General features: G+C 39.3%; 1 protein-coding gene across 14 annotated transcripts in view; it reads left to right on the top strand.

Annotated features, from left to right (window-relative positions):
- Positions 1 to 15,143, top strand: part of EVI5 (ecotropic viral integration site 5) — a 237,931-nt gene extending 222,788 nt beyond the window's left edge. For 13 of the 14 annotated variants that reach the window (XM_060411662.1, XM_012176230.4, XM_027972164.3 and 10 more), the window contains one exon: positions 1,276 to 5,493. In XM_060411662.1, the coding sequence (XP_060267645.1) occupies positions 1,276 to 1,587 (312 nt within the window). In that variant the 3' untranslated portion in view covers positions 1,588 to 5,493. Of the gene's footprint in view, positions 1 to 1,275; positions 5,494 to 8,707 lie in introns of those variants that run through there. The other variant, XM_060411667.1, reaches the window with a different exon arrangement.
- The last annotated feature ends 4,956 nt before the right edge of the window (positions 15,144 to 20,099 follow it).

Below are 20,099 nucleotides of genomic sequence, written 5' to 3'. Positions count from 1 at the left end.
AGATTTGGGTAGTTATTTGTTTTTGTTGTTTTAGATTAAAAAAAAAAACTCTTGTAGGAGAAAATTCATGATGAATGAGAGAAATTAAACAAGTGATAATATCAAGATTAAATTTTATATTTTTGAAACAAATTCTTGAAAAGAGGCTGATGTCTTAATTGTATGGTAGTGGACATGATAGTATCTGTTGGTGGGGGGGGTGGGAATTTGAAGGGACTGAGGCAAAGAAGGGACAGATGATGAAAAGAAAATCACTCAGTACTGGTAAAACTGGTTTGGGAGAATGTGGTTTTTGATGTGTGACAACAGTGGGTTTTTCAGTATTGAGCTTTAGAGTTTGTCTGACTTGCACACCCAGTAATAGATAGCATTTGATCTCCATAGCCCTTCCCACACAAGGGTATGGCCCTGTAAGACTCCAGGGATGGAGAAGCAGAACCTGGTTCCCAAAGATGGAAAGAGAAGAAAAAAGAGCTGAGTAGTATGTGCCATTCCTCTCCACTACCCCTTAGTGAGAGAAGTCACTCTCTCCCTGGGAAGAATAGGGGAGAGAAGACAGAAATATTATACGTTCCCTCTACACAGAAGAACATATCATGGTGGGAAGAAAGCATCTCTGCTCTTACTGAGTGATAGTGGTATGGTGGTCTTTAGGCTGTTTTACAGGATGGAGACTCAGCAAATGTTTTTGATTTGTAAACCATTATCATCATCATTATTCACAAAATTATGGAGACATGCTCTAAGACAGGGTGTGTGATAGTTCAGAGTATTGTCTTTATTAAGTTCATTTCTTCTACAGACATACTCTGAAATATTTACAGGTGAACTGACAGGATGAGATTTACCTCAAAATAATCAGGAATATGAGAGGTATATTGTAAGAAGACTGTCCATGATGTGTTAGATGTTGAAATTGATGATGGGTACAGGGGGTTTATGTTATTTCTAACATAGCAGAGGTTCAGTTTGAATCTAAACTTGACTGTTGTGTGTCCTCAGCATGCCTTACTACCTGAGTCTCTCATTTCCTAATCTCTAAAATGAAGACAGTAAAATCAACCACATAGGATTGTTATGATGATTTAACTAAAAATAAATTATGTGCCCATTGCATGATATTTAAGAGTCACTAAAAAATTGGTAGTTACTATTTATATCCATAAATTGAAAAAAGATCAAGGTATCTTCTTGCTTAAATATGAAATGTTTCCTTTCTTGGAGTGTGTGCATTTCCCCAAGTTGAGTATATTAACTTGGATTTTGTTTTGACAGCTCAGGTGCCTAAAAGGCCAGAGAGGCTTCTCCAGCCAACCCCCTTTTGATGGAATCCACATCGTCAACCATTTAATAGGAGATGATGAATCATTCCATTCCTCTGATGAAGAGTTTATAGATAATTCCTTACAGGAAAGTGGCATTGGTTTCCCTTTGCACAGAAAATCTGGTCCAATGTCTTTGGACCCCACTCTGGCAGATGGTAGTGAAAGCGAGGCAGAAGGCAGCACTCTGGAGACCAGAGAGGGCAGTCGAGTGGCTCAAAAGGAGCAGCCCCTAAGAAGAGCGTCGTACTCAACCGCTGTCTGACCATCACTGTGACCTAGACTGTGCGTTTTTCTTTAAGGGATCAGTTATCATGACAAAGGGTTTTTGGAACATATCTGTTTCATATGTATATGTGTGTGTATATATATATATAAATATATATTTTACAGTCTTATCTGCCTTTTTATCTTTGCCAAATCTTCACCACTGACTTACCATTGCCATAAAGTAGAATAGAATATGGTTAATGGGAAAAACGAGGTTCTAACAGTATTACTAAATATTAACATTTCTTGTTTAGAAAATGCAATTATATCTATATGTGGGGAACCATTTTGAAGTTCAGAACTATGGAAAATTGAATTTTCTTCAGACAAAGCTGTTCTCGTGCAATATTTTATGCTCAGTGAACAAATTGTATATTTATATTTATCAGTTTGTTTTCAGAGCAGCTGTCTACACACATTTAACCAAGACATACATCTGAGTTATCTTGGTATTTTGTGTTTGGAAACTTTTTTTTTTTTTAACTAAAATTACTGCTTTATTAGTGGGCCATTGAAAATTCCCAAACATAAAGCCTTTTTTCACATAATTTTATAAACACAAGTTAATGGTTGTCTTAAGAATTTTAAGTTTTGTTTTAATTTCAAATTTTTATGTGCATATGATGCTTCCATGTGTTGCCTACCAGAGTACTAGTTAGCTACAAATATATTGGGTTTTTGTACATATTTATAAATCTGTACCACCCAACATTGAACATTTTACATGGAGAATGTACTTGTTGAAAAATGACTGCCTTCAGCATTATAACTGGACCTATGTAAATAATAGGTTAAAGAAAACGGAAAATAAAACCAAACACTAATATTGCAATAGCTTTAGTATTTTGCTTAGCATTCAACACTAGCAGATTCATAACTGATGCTTATTCAAAGACACTATTGGTGAAATCTTTTACTTCATGTGTATGTAACTACTAAATTTTTCTTGATTAGAGAGGTTATAGCAGGCATCACTTAGTGTTAATATTCTACTTAATATAATTTAAGCAATGAACTGAGGTCCACGATGCACAACAATTATATCTGCAAATAATCTATGAGTGTTATCTTCAGATTCTCTAGTTACTGATCTATAGGTGATGCAAGCCATAAGAATCCGTTCCTACCAGTTCTTTATCATCTAGATTTTTTTTTCCCTAGAAAACTGATGTCTGTCATTGATAAATTAGAGGAAACACCCAAACTACATTTCCACTATGGAAAGACTCCAGAAATGTGGTGGCTGGATGCTTTCTACTCTAATTTTCCTCAGCAGCTTATGAAAAGAAAATAATCCTCAAGAATAAGAGGAGGGCAGAATTCAGTAAATACAGAGGTAAATTTTGTACAATATGTTGCATGCAGAAAAAAAAATTACATGATAAAATGGAATAGAAGAGACAAAACTAGTTTTCTAACAAGGAGGTAAGCCTTATGGTACATTGTAAGCAACGCTTTCCCAGCAAGCCCTTTGTAAGCAAGCTCTTGAGAGACAAGATTGAAAACACGCCTCCTGTGTCCATAGCTCCAGGCTAAATTCTAGTGGTTAAGTAATTTAACTGTGGCCACAAGTTAGTAAATATCAGAGCTAAAGTTTTAATCCAGATTGTTCTGACACCAAAGCATTTGAAAAGGCTCAACTAAATGAATTTATCAATTCCCTGCTTTTCTGGCAGTTAATGTGATTTAAATAAATTTGATTTAAACTGTTTCCTGGATATATTACAGATATATATATATGTATGTATAGATATGTGAGTATCAACATTCATAAGCTACATAAAGCTTATGAACGTAGGTGCTACTAGAATTGTCTGACTGGTGCCTTTGAGATTCACTTTTTGGGTTCATTGCTGTCATTCTTGAGGCTGTTGATGCCCAAGTGAAGTGAGATGATTTATGGCAACAAGATAGCTTTGACCCCCACATCAAGAAATCTGACTGGTCCAGCCCGTAAGCTAGTTCCAGCCAACAGCCTATTTTTACATGACCCACAAGCTAAGGGTGATTTTTATATTTTTAAAGAGTTGAGGGAAAAAAAAAAATCACATGACAATCATATGACCTTCAAATTTCAGTGTCAATAAAGTTTTATTAGAGCATACCCATGCTTCTTCATTTGCATATTGTCTGTTACTGCTTTTGTGCTACAGTAGCAGAGTGAAAGTGAAAGTGAAGTCGCTCAGTCTTGTTCGACTCTGTGAACCCATGGACTGTAGCCTACCAGGCTCCTCCCTCCATGGGATTTTCCAGGCAAGAGTGCTGGAGTGGGTTGCCATTTCCTTCTCCAGGGGATCTTCTCAACCCAGGGATCAAATCCAAGTCTCCCGCATTGCAGGCAGACGCTTTAGCTTAAAATATCTAATGGCTGTCACTTTAGAGAAAGTTTGCTGATTTTAATTTAGATACTCTAACATGTAGGTTTACCTCTTCAGTTTGTCTCAAGTAGAAGATTTGCTTTTGCTATTGAGCTAATGGTTTGGACCTAAAATTTCCTGGTGGATCCTATACTTAAAACTATTCAAAATGGAGACGGTGCCAGCTATTTTAGATTATGAAGTATTTGAAGCCATAGAAAATTCGGAAGGATATCTGTGCCTTTGGAAATGGAGGAAAAAGGGAAAGAATTCCAGAATCTTGACACCATTCTCTAAAGCATGCATCATTGACCTTTAGGGTATGCTTCATTGAGTCATTGTTATAATTTGACTTTAAAAGTATGAACATCCTTTTAGAATCATGTTTCAATTCTAAACTTTGAAAGATATCCTTAGAGAATTTCCTAAGTACTGTTTCTGGTTAGGAATTAGTTGTTAAGTAAACCTTAATCTGTTGGGACTGTTATAATTTGAAAAATGAAAAACTAGAAACAACAGTCTTTTCTTTCAAGATCTTTGATTCAGATGCCTCTTAGAAGGGTTTAAAATCTTCCTGGCCTTTTTAGGATGTAATAGGATAACTTGCTCCCTTGGAATAGTTTATTTCTGGTGTCATTGTCATCCTGGGTTGAAATGCTGAGAAGAGGTTACAAGTCACTTGAATAAAGTGGAAATTACATTGAGGTGATTAAACAGAGACCTTACAGACCAAGAAAATATTTCAATAGCCTATTAAAAAATTAGCGGAAAAAATTTTTCTTCCTGGAAATATATGTCAAAGATATAACTACGTGATTTCTACCCTTTTTGTTGATAGGTATTAAGCATTCAGTGTTTGATGACTAACTGAGACATCAAGTCCCTAAAGTGGCTGGCTATTTGGGGAAGGAAAAAAAAAACCTTTTCTTGGCTCTGAATGCAGCTTGTTACTCTCCAGATAGTGCCTTTGATTGAAAACAAGGTCTAGACCTTGTTAAGTATTTTATTTCTGACATCATTAGAAATGACATGGTTCCTCATGCTTCTTTTTCTTTACATAATGCACTATAATGTTCAGATTTAAAGTAAAATGAGTGTATAAATTGTTTTAATAAAGCCCTTTCATGGCCAGCTTGATTTTTGTATAAGTACCAGGCATCAAAAGCTAACATTTCATTAAATCAGTGATTTACTTTGTTAAAACAATGAACTTTAGCCTGAAAGTTATTGCTGCTCTGTCATTAATGAAACAATGTTTTTTAGTTAATTGTTAATTTCATTCTGAAATTAAATTTTCTGATTAAAAATGGGGTGAATGCTATTTATAATCCAAGTTTTTACATTACATCCATTGATCCGCCTATACCTTCTTTTCATTCCAAAGAAGAGAAGATAGAATAATACATTAAATATACTATAGAGATGCAAAATTATAATGTATTTCATTTTACCTTTGGAATTTCTTATTGTAACATTGTATGATAACCTGAAATGTTTACTTGTGCCTTTGCTTTAAACAATTAAAGTTTTCCATTTTATAAGAATTTCTGTTTCCTTAAAGTATTCAACTGAAAAGGGAGTAGGCATCAAAGGTCTGTCTGAAAAGGTATAGGCTAACATCAGGTGTTCATGAGTGAGGCATGTGTTCTCTGGGTATAGGGACCATATCCACCTGGTCCACCCATGTGTAACTAGTGCCAAACACAGAGCCTGGTATATATTTTTCAATAATGAAAGGCCTAAAATACCAGGATTTGTTATTTCCTTCAGAAACATTGTTATTTTTTGAAGATTGTAATGGCAGTATTTTTATCTCACATTGTGTTTTAGGTTATTTGATTAGTAACTGATTCAATAAATATATTTATATAATTTGAATATATATACAGAGGTAGTTATAAAAAGAAATTTATGCCTTCTGCATCATTACAATTGTAGTATCATTTAATTCAGAAGCAGTAGTTCATTGTGTATGCTGCTTTATTCCCAGAAGGATTTAAGGCACTTCACAAGGGTACCTGAACTATGACAGAATAGTTATAATCCAGGGCTTCTTACCTTGGCACTGTTGACAGTTGGGGCCAAGTTGTTGCCAGTGGCTGTCCAATACCTCGTCAGATGTTTGTCAGCACCCCTCAGCTCTATGCACTAAGGGCCAGCAGCAACCCCTCCTTCAGTCATGATAACCTAGAATGTCTCCAGTTGCCAAAAGCTGGGAGGACTGAGAATGAAAATCACCCCTGGTTAAAAATCTCTGGTATATATTTAGAAGTGAGTCAGAAAACAAAAAGCCACTAGGACCAAAACTAAAAATATATGCACCTATTGAAGGTGAGTAACAAATTCGGCTGTTTCTAGTAGCCGGTGAGAAAAGTAAAACCTGAACCACAGTGAGGTGTCTCTTCACACTTTATGATGGCTATTAAGACACATTAACAAGTGTTGGTAAGGGTTTGGGAAAATTGGAACACTTGTCCATTGCTACTGGAAGTGTAAAATGGTGCAACAATTGTGGGAAAGTTTTGTCAGTTCCTCAGAAAAGCTAAACATAGACTTACCATATGATCCAGCAATTCCACTTCTAGATAAATATTCAAAATAAGCCCTCAAACATACTTGTACAACAGTGTTTATAACATCATTTTCACAATAGCAAGAAGATAGAAATGACAAATGACAGCAGATGAGTGGGTAAATAAAATGTGGTATACACATGTAATGGACTATTATTCAACTATAATAAGGAATAATTTTTTTTTTTCATGCCATACCTTGTGACTTGCTGGATCTTAGTTCCCCACCTAGGAATTGAACCTGGGCCCCAGCAGTGAAAGCACCTAACCACTGGACCAAGAGGGAAAACCCTAGGAATGGAATTCTGATACATACTACAATATGGATGGCTTGAAAAATGCTAAGTGAAATAAACCAGACACGTAGTGTATTTCCACCAATCCAAAGTACCTACAGTAGCAGATTTATAGACATATACCAGTATTTTTGTACTTGGCCCACATATCTAATGTGTAGACATCAACCATGGGATGGGGGAAAGGGGAATTACTGTTTAATGGATACAGATCTTCTGTTTGGGATGATGAGAAAGTGCTGGAAATGAATAGTAGAGATAGTTGCACAACACTGCATGTATTTAATGCTACTAAATTGTACACTTAAAAATGGTTGACATAGGGACTTCCCTGGTGGCGCAGTGGATAAGAATCCACTTGCCAGTGCAGGGGACACCAATTTGGTCCCTGGCCTGGGAGGATTCCACATGCCACGGAATAGCTAAGCCTGTGTGCCACAGCTGCTGTACTCTAGAGCCCGTGAGCCGCAAATACTAAGCCTCTGTGCCAAAGTACTGAACCCTGTGTGTGTAAAGACTGCTCCTCAACAGGAGAAGCCACTGCAATGAGAAGCTCGCACACTGCAATGAAGAGTAGCCCCAGTTTTCCGGAACTAGGGAAAGCCCACACAAAGCCAGAAGATCCAGCACATCCAAAAATAAATAATTTTTTTTAATGGTTGAAATAGTTTTTTAAAAATAGGCATGTTGAGGACTTACAGTTGGCTTATAAGTTAATATGTTTAAGTGAGGATATATATAGGAGGGAAAAAACCTAAGAGTCATAAGATTTGCAATGCCCATGAAATAAGGTTTTTAGGTGTGGAGTTCTGACACTAGACTGTGACTCAAGCTTTGTGTCGATGAAACCTGGACAAGTCACAGACGTTGGTGGCTTCCTTACTGCTCCTGGGTCACCAGACTCCTGGGTCCTTTCCCTTCCTGCAGTGGCCATTGGCCAAATTTCACATTCCACAATCCTCACTCCCTATCTCCATTTGAACTCTGTTCACGTATCAGCTGCGTAGGAGGCTGCTTCTGACCCTTCCTTTCTAAAAGCCCCTTCCCAGCTTTATTTTTCTCCATTGCATTGATAACTATCTATGTATTTTATCTTCGTTTTTATTCACCTGCCCACACTAGAGTGCAAGCTTTATGATTTTTGTCCCTGTCCCCAGAATTCAGGACGACGTCTTAGCTCACGATACATGTTTATTGAGTGAGTGAATGAACAGTTGAATAAATCACTGTACCTCAGTTTGTTCACTGTTGAAATGGGATAAACATCTGCAAAATACAAATGTCAGTGGAAAACCCAGAATCTCAGTGTACCCAGCCTGACTTCAGAGTCCTCTAATTACTGAATAACTGCTTCAGCAAAAGACATCCACCAGGCACTGTTGAGGAGGCAGAACCAGACCACCTTCGGTCCTCACACGTGGTAGGAGAGATAGAATAAGTACAGATACAGTGCTGCTGGAGGTCAGAGATTACGTCCGACTTGCGGGAAAGGGCCTGCTTCATGCCCCTTCCTCACTCTCTGCCATCCCAAAGCCCCACCCAGCACCAGGGCCAGGCCTGTGATCCCTGCTACTACTGTGAATCCCATCGGCTCCTGCCCAATGACTTGCTCTCACCCAGACACTAAGTTCTCCTGATCGGGGACTTTGGCTTCATCTCTTCCGCACTCTAGACTTTACCAAGGATGTCTAGAAATGAAGAATCATAAGCCAGAGTGGGGGATTTCAGGCCCAGAGTATTTTTTTATATCCTGAGTTGACTCTTACAAACTAGCTGCTGCTGCAAGGGATCTTCTTCGGGCTGTCCTCAGTAAAAGGAAGAGCAGGGCCAGGTGGAAGGAGACTGGTTGACTTTCAAGATGTTTCTCTGATTTTTTTTTTTTTTTAAAGGAAATGCATACTGAACACATGAGAGACTCCAAGGCTGAGAGGTGCTGTGGCAGTTGAGATGCACCTGGGAGCGCCTAACTGTTCCCTGCCTCTGCCGCAGGGGGTGGGCCAGGCAGCCCCTGCCCACAGCCCGCCTCAGCAGACTGACCAGAGCCACCCAGCAAGTCACAGCTCCCTGTCTCCTCCCCTGCCAAGGACTCTTTCTCTCCAGGCAAAGGCTGTCCTGGTCTCTGGTGTCTTCTCTGACATGCCCACCCATGTCTGGTCTACGGGACCCTCCTTGGTGTTCACTGTACTTCTATCTTCAAGGCACCGTTGTGTGTGGACCTGCCTAACCCCAGCCAGGCTGATGCTTCTCTGTGGGTAGAAGAGCCAACAGCTGTTCCCCAGAGCCTTGCACTGTCTCTCTCTTTTGTACATCTCGAAATCCAGCTTCCTCTATCCTTGTGCCTGGTGCTCAGGACTAGGCCAACTACACTCCATTTACAAAGAGAGTTTTAAAACTTTGGGTGCATGAATAAATATTTTTCTCTGCAGCCTTTTCACAACAGATAAACTTCTGGTCAGGCCTAGGCTGTCAGTTTAAAGGAGTCTCTGAGCCGCCAGACTTCTCTGGTGGCTCAGATGGTAAAGCGACTGCCTGCAATGCGGGAGACCCGGGTTTGATTCCTGGGTCGGGAAGATCCCCTGGAGAAGGAAATGGCAATCCACTCCAGCACTCTTGGCTGGAAAATCCCATGGACGGAGGAGCCTGATAGGCTACAGTCCCTGGGGTCACAAAGAGTCGGACACGACTGAGTGACTTCACTTTCACTGAGCCACTTACCTCCCCCTGCCTCATCACCCCACTGAGCCGCTGCCAGAACTGCAGAAGCCAGCTTCCAGGAGAGGAGGTGGAAACCCCAATGGTGAGGAGTTGTGATGGTCAGCATAAATTTATAAAGGAAAAGTGTCTGGCATTCCCCTGCCCCCCGCCCCAATTAATGCCTAGTCAATTCAAAGGCGAAGGCCAGGTACAGCTCTGCCCTGTTCCAGCAAACTGCCTTCCAGTTGGGCTCTGAGGAGGGTTGTCCCTGGCAGGCAGTGCCCCGGGGCAGTGCTGGGATTTGAGTAATCACAGGCCCAAGTCGGGTGTGTGGGAAGGTGTATTGTTTGGCCTGGCTCATAGCCCTTAACACTCTGCAGCTATTTTAAACAGATCCCACAACCTTTTATTTGCTTCACTAATTTCTCTAAAATAGAATTGTTTATTTGTGGGTCAAAATTGGAGAAGCTTCCTATTCATCACCAAACTGCTCTTTGATGAGACTGGAGAATACATAAGCCCCAGAGCCCAGAAGGACTTGGAACTGAGTCAGTACTCAATCAACATTAGCTAACAGCGAGACCGTGTGTGGCTTCTCTGAATCCCCAGAACCAGAACAGGCCACTCAGTAGTCATGGATTTGCATGTTCCTTCATCTGCCCTGACCTTCCCTGGTGGCTCAGATGGTAAAGAATCTGCCCACAATGTGGGAGACCTAGGTTTGATCCCTGGGTCGGGAAGATCCCCTGGAGAAGGGAATGGCAACTCACTCCAGAATTCTTGTCTGGAGAATTCCATGAACAGAGAAACCGGGCAGGCTAATCGCAAAAAAGTCAGACACACTTTCTCCTGCCCTGACTTCTCATCTGTCCTCCAGTTCTCTATTTTCACTGTCTAAATGGTATTTCCACATAAATACGTTTGAGGTGATGGGCCAACACTGTTTCCTAATTTCTGCCAGTGGTGGTAATTATGCTAGTTTTTGTTGTTGTTATTAATACATGGCCTAGAATCTCATGGCTTACAGTGTTAGCTCTCGCTCATGCGAAATGTCCATCGAAAGCTGGCTGCAGCTCTGCTCTCCATTGGTTTGTTTATGCTTTCCCTAGCTGCAGTGAGCGGGGGCTACTCTCTAGTCGTGGTGCCGTGGCTACTCTCTAGTCGTGGTGCCGTGGCTTCTCTTGTTGCAGAGCACAGGCTCTAGAGCATGGGCTTGAGGAGCTGTGGCTCATGGGCTTAGTTGCCCTGAGACATGTGGAATCTTCCCGGACCACAGGTCAAATCCGTGCCCCCTTATTGGCATGAGGATTCTTAACCACTGGACCACCAGGGAAGCCCTCTGCATTGTTTTTGCTGATGAAGCCACTTCTATTTTGAATGTTGCTGATTGCTACAGCAGAGGGGAAAGTGATATGGTGCCTCCCAAAGCTTCCAGGAAATGATATACATCATTTTCAGCCACATTTCATTGACTAAGGTAAGTCACACAACTAAAACTTTTACAAGGAGAGGCAGTAAATATTCAGAAACATAGTATTTACTTTATCCCAGCAACTATTCTAAATACATCTTTAAAATAACAGTTTTATTGTGATATAATTCGCACATCATAAAATTTAGCCTTTCAAAGTATATGATTACATAAATTTTAGTATATACACAGTTTTTCAGTCACCACCACTAGTAATAATGGTTCACACCAATTTCAGAATATTCATATCAGTTTCAGATTATTTTCATCACTCAAAAAAAAAAACCCCGTGCCTATTAGTGGTCTCTCTCTATTCTCTGCTCCCTCAACCCCTACTGTTAGTAGGCAACTCTTTTTTTCTGAACACTATTCCAGTATGTGAGTATACTATATTTTGTTTATCCAGTCATCAGTTGATAATGTGGGTTGTTACTAGCTCTTTGCTCTTGTGATTGATGCTGCTGTGAACATTTGTGTCCATATTTGTTTGTGAACATAGGTTTCCAGTTCTCTTGGGTATATACTTAAGCGTGGAATTTCTTTCTCATGTGGTAATTCTGTTTAACATTTTGGGGAACTACCATTCAGTTTTAAGTGTCTACAATATTTTACCATCCCACCAACAATGTGTGATGGTTCCAACTTCTCCACATTCTCAACTCTTATTATTGTCTGTCCTTTTTATTTTAGGCAGCCTAGTGAGTGTGAAGTGGTATCTAACTGAGGTTTTGATTTGCATTTCCCTAATGACTAGTGATGTTGAGCATCTTTTCAGGTGCTCATTGACCCTTTGTGTATTTTCTTTGAAAGTGTCTATTTAAATCCCTTGTCCATTTTTTTAACTGGATTGTTTGTTTTTTTATTGTTGAATTAGTAACAATACTTTGTATATTCTGCATACCAGTCCCTTATCAGACATATGATTTGCAAACTTTGTCTATTCCATTAACTGTCTTTTCACTTTCTTAATGTGCTTCCCTCGTGGCTCAGAGGTTAAAGTGTCTGCCTGCAATGCAGGAGACCTGGGTTTGATCTCTGGATTGGGAAGATTCCCCTGGAGAAGGAAATGGCAACCCACTCCAGTATTCTTACCTGGAGAATCCCATGGATGGAGAAACCTGGTGGGCTACACCCCACAGTGTCGCAAAGAGTCGGACACGACTGAGCGACTTCACTTTCACTTTCAAAGCATAAAAGTGTTTAATTTTGATGAAGTCAATTTTGTCTGTTTTTCCTTTTGTTGCTGTGTTTTTCATCTAAGAAACCATTGCCTAAGTTAAGGTAACTATGTTACAGTTTTATGTAAAGGAGTTTTATAGTTTTAGCTCTTACATTTACGTTAATGATCTATTTTGGTATGAAGTAAGAGTCAATAGTTTTTTTAAATTAATCTTTTATTTTGGAATAATTTTAGATTTGCAGTACAGTTGCACAGATAGTACAGTTCCCATATACGTTTCACCCAACTTCCCCTAATGTCTAATAGAACTATAGTACATTTGTCAAAACAAGAAACTTTAAATGATATGATAGTTTTAATGAAACTATAAACTTTATTTGGATCCTATCATTTTTTCCACTTCTATACTTTTTTTTAATTCCAAGATCTAATCCAGGATAAAATACTGCATTTAGCTAAATACATTTTTATATATTAAGTAATTTAATCCTCACAACAATATAATTATCTTCCCATTACAGAGGAAATGAGAGTGGCTCAGACAGTAAGGAATCTGTCTACAATGCAGAAGACCCAGGTTCGATCTCTGGGTCAGGAAGATCCCCTGCAGAAGGGAATAGCAACCCACTCCAGCATTCTTGCCTGGAGAATCCCATGGACAGAGGAGCCTGGCGGACTCCAGTCCATGGGGTTACAAGGAGTCGGTCGTGACTGAGCGACCCAACACTTTCACTTTCACAGAGGAAATTAAGGCTTAAAGAGCTTAAGTAACTTACCCAAGGTTATATTGCTAGTAAGTGATGGAATTTTTCTCATCTACGTTGTCAATCCAAAATTCTAGGTAAATTACGCTGCATCCTTCAGTCACCTCTCAAAGAAGGTGCATGGGAGTTGAATTTTGTGAGATGATGTTAGTCTGAAAAATTTATATTGTTTTTATTCTATTTGACTGGCACTTTGGGCAATGTGATAGACTGCTTGATGTACTCCAATATCTCAGGGTTCTGAAATTTCACCCTGGTATCTCCTGATATAGGGACTTTTTTATTCATTGTGTTGAGCCCTCCCTAGTCCCTTTCAATAGGGAGACTGATATCCTTTAGATTTGGAAATATTGTTCTTATTTCTGTGGTAATTTACTTTCTATTCTGTTAGTGGAATGGTGGGACCCCTGGATTTCTCCTCTAATTTTCCTGTCTTTTTCTCTTCTGTTTTCCTTTTTTTTGTTTTTATTTAATTATTTTTTAAACTTGGGAATATATATACATATTGTCATGTGGCCTGACTTTTTTAATTTACTTTTTTATACATATTTAAATGGCTGTACATCATATGAACATTCTTTAATTTTTTTGACCAGTGTTCTTTGATTGGGCATGTGTTCCTATTAGTGCCATGAGGTTAAAGCATCTGCCTGCAATGTGGGAGACCTGGGTTCGATCCCTGGGTCAGGAAGATCCCCTGGAGAAGGAAATGGCAACCCACTCCAGGATTCTTGCCTGGAGAATCCCATGGACGGAGGAGTCTGGTGGGCTACAGTCCATGGGGTCGCAAAGAGTCGGACACAACTGAGTGACTTCACTAACTAACCTGGTTTAAATAAGTTGTAACAAAATTTTGCTTCTTTATGAAATATTACTAAAAGTGGAATTCCTAGATCAGAGAATATATATTTTTTAAATACATTTTTCTGGTACATGTTATCAATTTACCCTCTACAAATTAACATTCTCATTAATAATATATAAGAATATTTATTCATTTTCCTTGTAAAGCATACTTTTGGGAACATATTCTTTGTAAATAGAAACTGGTAATATTGAATACATTCAAGGGAAATTTTCCTCTCTAATCTGAGAGATTACTTTATATGTGGTAGTTTTAACATATATTATCACTATTATGCTGCTAACCATCCTTAGAACAAATACTCTGGTTTACGTATAGAGTTATCTCTTCTCTGGCTTAACTAAGAGCATCCTTGTCATACAGCCATAATACCTAAGAGTTAGATCAGGGTGGCCAGGGCACTGAGAAGCCCAAGACGGCTAACAGCTTTGAAAACCTGGTGATTTGTCATGAGGTGAATTTCACATAAACCACTTTGGATGCAGAAAACTCAGCCAGTTTTCCTGAAAATTAAGGTTTTACCTTCTTAGTAGTACATGATTTGCTAAGGACCATTGGTTAGCCAAGAAAACCTTTGTAGGGTCAATGATGAAAAAGCAAAGATCTTCTATAGTTTTTCTTTGCTTCAAAAGCTATTGCTAAGAAGAATCCTTATTCTTTATAGAGACATTGAAATGTTTATAGAAGAAATGATATGATATTTGGGGTTTATTTCAAAATAGATGGAGCAAGGGAGCAGTGGGTAGGGAGATAAGAGATAAAATGCAAAAAGTTTGGCCATAGATTTACTGTTGAAACTGGGTGACCGGTACTTGGGGTACATTTTACCATTCTTTCTGTATATGTTTGATATTTTCCATGAAAACAAAACAAAAACAAGGAAACCTCCTTTGCTATGGTCTTTTGGGAGAAACTGAGGCAAGCTATTAGATTTGGCAATGAACCTGATCCCAAGTCAAGATGATGGAGTGACATCCCAGATATGAGCTGGCTCAGGGAGGTTCACTTGACCCAACTCTACAAACCATGGTCAATGGCCTGGATTTTTGTAGGTCCCAAGGAAATTTTAACCAGTCATGTCCTCCCACTTTAAGCAACTGGTTAAAAAATATAAATTCAATATAGCACCCAAAGTGCTGAAAATAATCTAGGTCTTGACTTGGGTATATATCTATGTAAAAATTAACCAAGCTATAGTCTTAAGATATGCGCACTTTCACACATGTATATATATGTAAACATGTGTGTATATATGTATTATGTGTTATGTGTATATATACATATACAACATTATATAATATGTTTATAAATATTAATTATATAACAATAAAAATTTATAAAAGAGAATAAAGTATCCAAGACTTTTATTTCTAGAGCTGTTTAAGAATTATTGTGAATCACAAGCTCTGATCCTTATAAACAAGAGGTATTTCTGACGTGTTCCCTCTGCAAACATGATCATAGCTGGCAGAAAAGCAGCATTTATTCTGTCTTTGAAAAAGCTAGCCTAATTCAAGGGTCATCTAGTATGTTTGCTTATTAGAGGGGGCAGCAAAAACAGAGTTTAAAAGTCTAGGCTTTAATATTAAATTCACTTAGGTTTGAATCCTACCAAGTAGTGGCATTACTTTGGGCAATGTTACCTCTCAACTTCAGTTACCTCATCCATAAAGTAGCAATAATAACAATAACACTGCCTACCTCATAGAGCTGTTGCAGTCAGTGAGATAAAATGTGAAAAGAACTCATAGTCAACAACCAAAAAAAAATGAGTTATTAACTCGATTGACCAATTTTGAGCCTGGGTTTTTCTAGGTAGTTGTACATAAGGAATAGGCAGACTTTAGACATAGTTTATCTATTATATGCAATATTATATTCCTTTGAAATTTTCTCAGGCTTTAGAGCTGTTGGCAGGAATTGGGTATGGCACCATCTGCACAAGTTCAACACAGATACACTCTATCCTGCTGCCCGCCTACTAACACTTACATTAAATCTTAAAGAATCTGAGCAATGTTTTCATAGATGAGCTTGAAAACTCCTCTCTGTTGTGAAAAACAGAAAAGCAAGCACTTTTCTATATGCAGATAAAATGAGTCATTTCAAACTCAGAGCTCATGATAAAACCTTCTTGGTAATCACTGCTGGAGAAGTTAAACATTTGTAAAATAAATTTACACTTGGTATGTATTTGGTAGGTATTTCTCATCTTTTAACTGGTTCATAATGTTAAACCAATGTTATATAAGTTTCTTTGTTTATCTCTGTATATATCATAAATACTCTCTATATATCACAAATATTTAATACAATACCCAGAGGGTAGATACGGCAGAAAGTATCCTTACTAAAAGTTTTGACTTCTGGAAATGCTTAATTAAGATTTTCTTGGGCTTCCCTAGTAGTCCAGTGGTTAAGAATCCCCCTGCCAATGCAGGGGACACGGGTCCAATCCCTGGTGCAGGAAGATTCCACGTGCCATGGAGTCACCAAGTCCCTGTGGCACAGCTGCTGAAGCCCACACGCCTAGAGGCTGTGCTCTGCAACAAGAGGAGCCACCACGATGAAAAGCCCTCACACCGCAACAGAGCAGCCCCCACTCACCACAACTAGAGGAAGCCCCCACACAGTAAGCAAAACCCTGTACAGCGAATAAAACTTTTTAATTAAAAAAAGATTTTCATGTTAACATTTTCATTCAATTTTTTTGTTAAGGTTATGTTGGAGTTGAATCTAATTAGAATTATTTGGATGGTCATTGTACTATTCTCTTCGAAGTTTTCTGTGTTGAAAGAATAAATTTGGAAAAATGTAACTTTCGCCATGTTCTATGGATGTGACCTTTTAGAGTCTAATTTGTGTGCTACAAAGACTTAAAACAATCTCCTCAGGAAAAGTCTACACCTGACTTTGGTTTTTTCTTGTAGATGAGAAAAGCCTTTTACTCAATCAGTGGTCCTTAGGTACCTCAGCTTTCACAATAGGTCAAACTCTACCCTTGAATTGTCTGTTAAGGCATGTGTGTCTGAATTGAGACAACTCAGGATTTACAGTCCAGGATTAGGTTGGGAATATAATCTCATCTTGTCACCCAGTATTTATTAAAAACTCAATAGGGAGAAGCAGTTTTCAGGAAGTGCATGGTGCATGCGTGTGTGCTCAGTCGTGTCTGACTCTTTGCCTCTTCGTGGACTGTAGCCCACCAGGCTCCTCTGTCCATGAAATTTTCCAGGCAAGAGTACTGGTGCGGGTTGCCACTTCCTTCTCCAGGGGATCTTTCTGATCCAGGGACTGAACCCGCGTCTCTTGTGTCTCCTGTGTTGGCAGGTGGATTCTTTAGCACTGCACCACCTGGAAAGGATTATACTTTTTCAGACAATCTAGTCTAAAACATATCACGGATTAAACAGGATCATTAGACAGCTGGTGCCTTGCTGGACAGTGCATGGTTTCTCAAAGTATAATTCTTACTGATTTGTACTTTTGTATGACATCAACATTGTATAATAAGTGTTACATATATTATAAGGAGATATGAGAATATTGTTCATTTCTATCATAGAGTAGTTAACCACTTTTTAGGATTCCAGAAAGAAATACAGCTGGTCTTATAATATATAGCTAGTTATAATTTATATATTATAAAATATAGCTCATCTTATAACTACCAAAAATAGTTAATAGTAATAGTCTCAGCTTTGCATTAGAAAGAATGAGAGAGAGAGAGAGAAGAAAAAGAAATAAAACATTTTCGTCTACCCTCTCTGACTCCTTCCCAGAGAATCCAAGCAAAAACATGGAGAAGTTTTGGTTAGATAAGTATCATGGAATATGTCAAAATCAAATAAGTGATTTTTTACAATCCAAACTGTAAAAATACTTCCCAAACCAGAAGCAAAAATGTGTGTGCAAAGAGTAGATCTCACTCTTGGGTTTCCCCGGTGGCTCAGTGGTAGAGAATCCACCTGCCAATGCAGGGACATGGGTTCGATCCCTGATCCAGGAAGATCCCACGTGCCCTGGAGCTACTCAGCCCGTGAGCCACAACTGTTGAGCCTGTGCTCTAGAGCCTGGGAGCCCCAGCTACTGAAGCCTGTGCGCCTAGAGCTGGTGCACCGCAAGGGAAGCACTGAGATGAAGACCAGCCCCGCTCGCCGCAACTAAAGCCCACGCAGCAATGAAGACCCAGTACAGCCAAAAATAAATGAATAGAATTATAAAACAAACCAACAGAAAACGAAATTCTAACCCCAGCTTCATGTCTTCTGGGAGTCTCAGATCTGTAGTAGAAACTGTGCCATGGTGCTGACTGGCTGTGCTTATCAGGGTTCTCCAGAGAAACAGAACCAGTAGGATGTATCTAGATATAGATGAGAAAATTTATTACAGGAATTAGCTTACCCTGTTATGGAGGCCAGGAAGTGCCATGATCAGCAAGCTGGAGAACCAGGAGTCCAATGGTATAATTCAGGCTGTGTCTAAATGTTTGAGAACCAGGACAACTGACGGTGTAATTCCAGTCTGAGGCTGAAGGCCTGACAACAGAAATTCCACCGTCCAAGGCTAAGAGCAGATGGGATGGAGGGTGGAATTTACCCTTCGTCTCCATCTTTCTGTTCTCTTAGGGCCCTCTATAGATTGAATGATACCAGCCCACATTGTTAAGGGCAATATTTTTTACTTTATTTACCGATTCAAAGTCTAATCTCTTTGGGAAACACCCTCACAGATACATCCAGAAATAGCATTTTGCCAGTTATCTGGGTATCCCTTTTTGTGTCAAGATGACACAAAAAGTTAATCATCACACCGGTCAAAAGAAAAGTCCCTGGGGAATTCCCTGGAGTCCTAGTGGTTAAGACTCTGCTTTTCACTGCCATGGACAGGGGTTCAATCTCTGGTCAGGGAATTGAGATCCCACAGGCAGCATGGTCATCTCAGAGGCCTGGAGTAGGACAGAAATATTCTTCATTCATTAATTTTGTCTTTTATTTACCTTCCATGCTATAGTCACTTCTTGGTTGGTAAAAGAGAGCAGAGACTCCCATATCCATCTCTGTACCCATCATGGGGCACAGTATGTGAAATTCATGCAGTATTCACTAAATATTTGCTGAATTAGACTGAATCAAGCTACTGGGAATCATTCCCTGGCAATCCAGTGACTAAGATACCAAGCTCCCAGTGCAGGAGACCCATCTTTGATCCCTGGTCCAGGAAGATTCCACATGCCTCACCGCAGCTAAGCCTGTGAGCCGCAACAAGAGAATCCACCACAACAACAAGCCCACATGATTGCCACAACTAGAGAAAGTCCGTGCAAAGCAATGAGGACCCACCGCAGCAGCACCCAGCCAAAAAAAATTAATAAAAATAAAATGCTTCCTGGCAAGTCCTGGGCATTGTCTGGTGTATGAAAGCTACTGCTCCCACACTGTGGGTCCTACCTCCCTCCAAGAGCCCTCCTCCAGGGTCTGTGGCCAAGGCTGGCCTGGGTTTGAATCTTGGCCCTGTCCTCTGGCCATGTGATCTAGGAAAGACAAACCTCTTCAAGTCTATTTCCACAGCATGTTTATTGGGATGGTTAAAGACAGTGTATGAAACGGCCTCAATAGTGCTTTGGTATATAGAAACAATAACTAACAGTAAATGCCAACTTGATGCCTCACATCTGTTAACTTGTTAAGTCCGTGCAGTGCAACAGACTATGAGGTAGGTGCTATTCCTATAAGCATGTTCACAGATAAAGAAACTGGGGGGCTGAGAGGTTGAGGAACTTGCCGAAGGCTACTAAATGAAAGAGAATTTCTAGATTTTAGAAACCTGGCTCAGAGTCCATGTCTTTAATGACTACATTCTGCTCTTCCTTGGTTACTAAGGTCTTTATAATTTTTCTTGGCAGAGGTGTAACTATTGTATTCATTTTGGAAAATAATTTGTCAATATATGTTCATAAACTTGAAAAAATTCTTATTCTTTGATGCAGTAATTCCATTTCTGGCAATCAATCTTAAAGAAAGAATTATACACACATAAAAACCCAAATGCACTTTAAAAAAAGTCACAGGGACTTCCGTGATGGTCCAATGGCTAAAAGACTCTGTGCTCCCACTGCAGGGGGCCCAAGTCAGATCCCTGGTCAGGGAACTAGAGCCCACGTGCCACAAATGAAGACCCAGTGAAGCCAAATAAATATAGATATTTTTTTACTTTTATTTTTTTGTTGTTGTTGACAAAGCAATGTCTCTGCTCTTTTTTTTTTTTTTTCACTTTACAATATTGTATTGATTTTGCCATACATTGA

The sequence above is a fragment of the Ovis aries genome, chromosome 1 (assembly GCF_016772045.2).
Source record: "Ovis aries strain OAR_USU_Benz2616 breed Rambouillet chromosome 1, ARS-UI_Ramb_v3.0, whole genome shotgun sequence".
In the NCBI taxonomy this organism is placed as follows: domain Eukaryota; kingdom Metazoa; phylum Chordata; class Mammalia; order Artiodactyla; family Bovidae; genus Ovis; species Ovis aries.
Note: the sequence above shows the minus strand (reverse complement) of the source record. Positions and strands in the feature narration are given on the sequence as shown.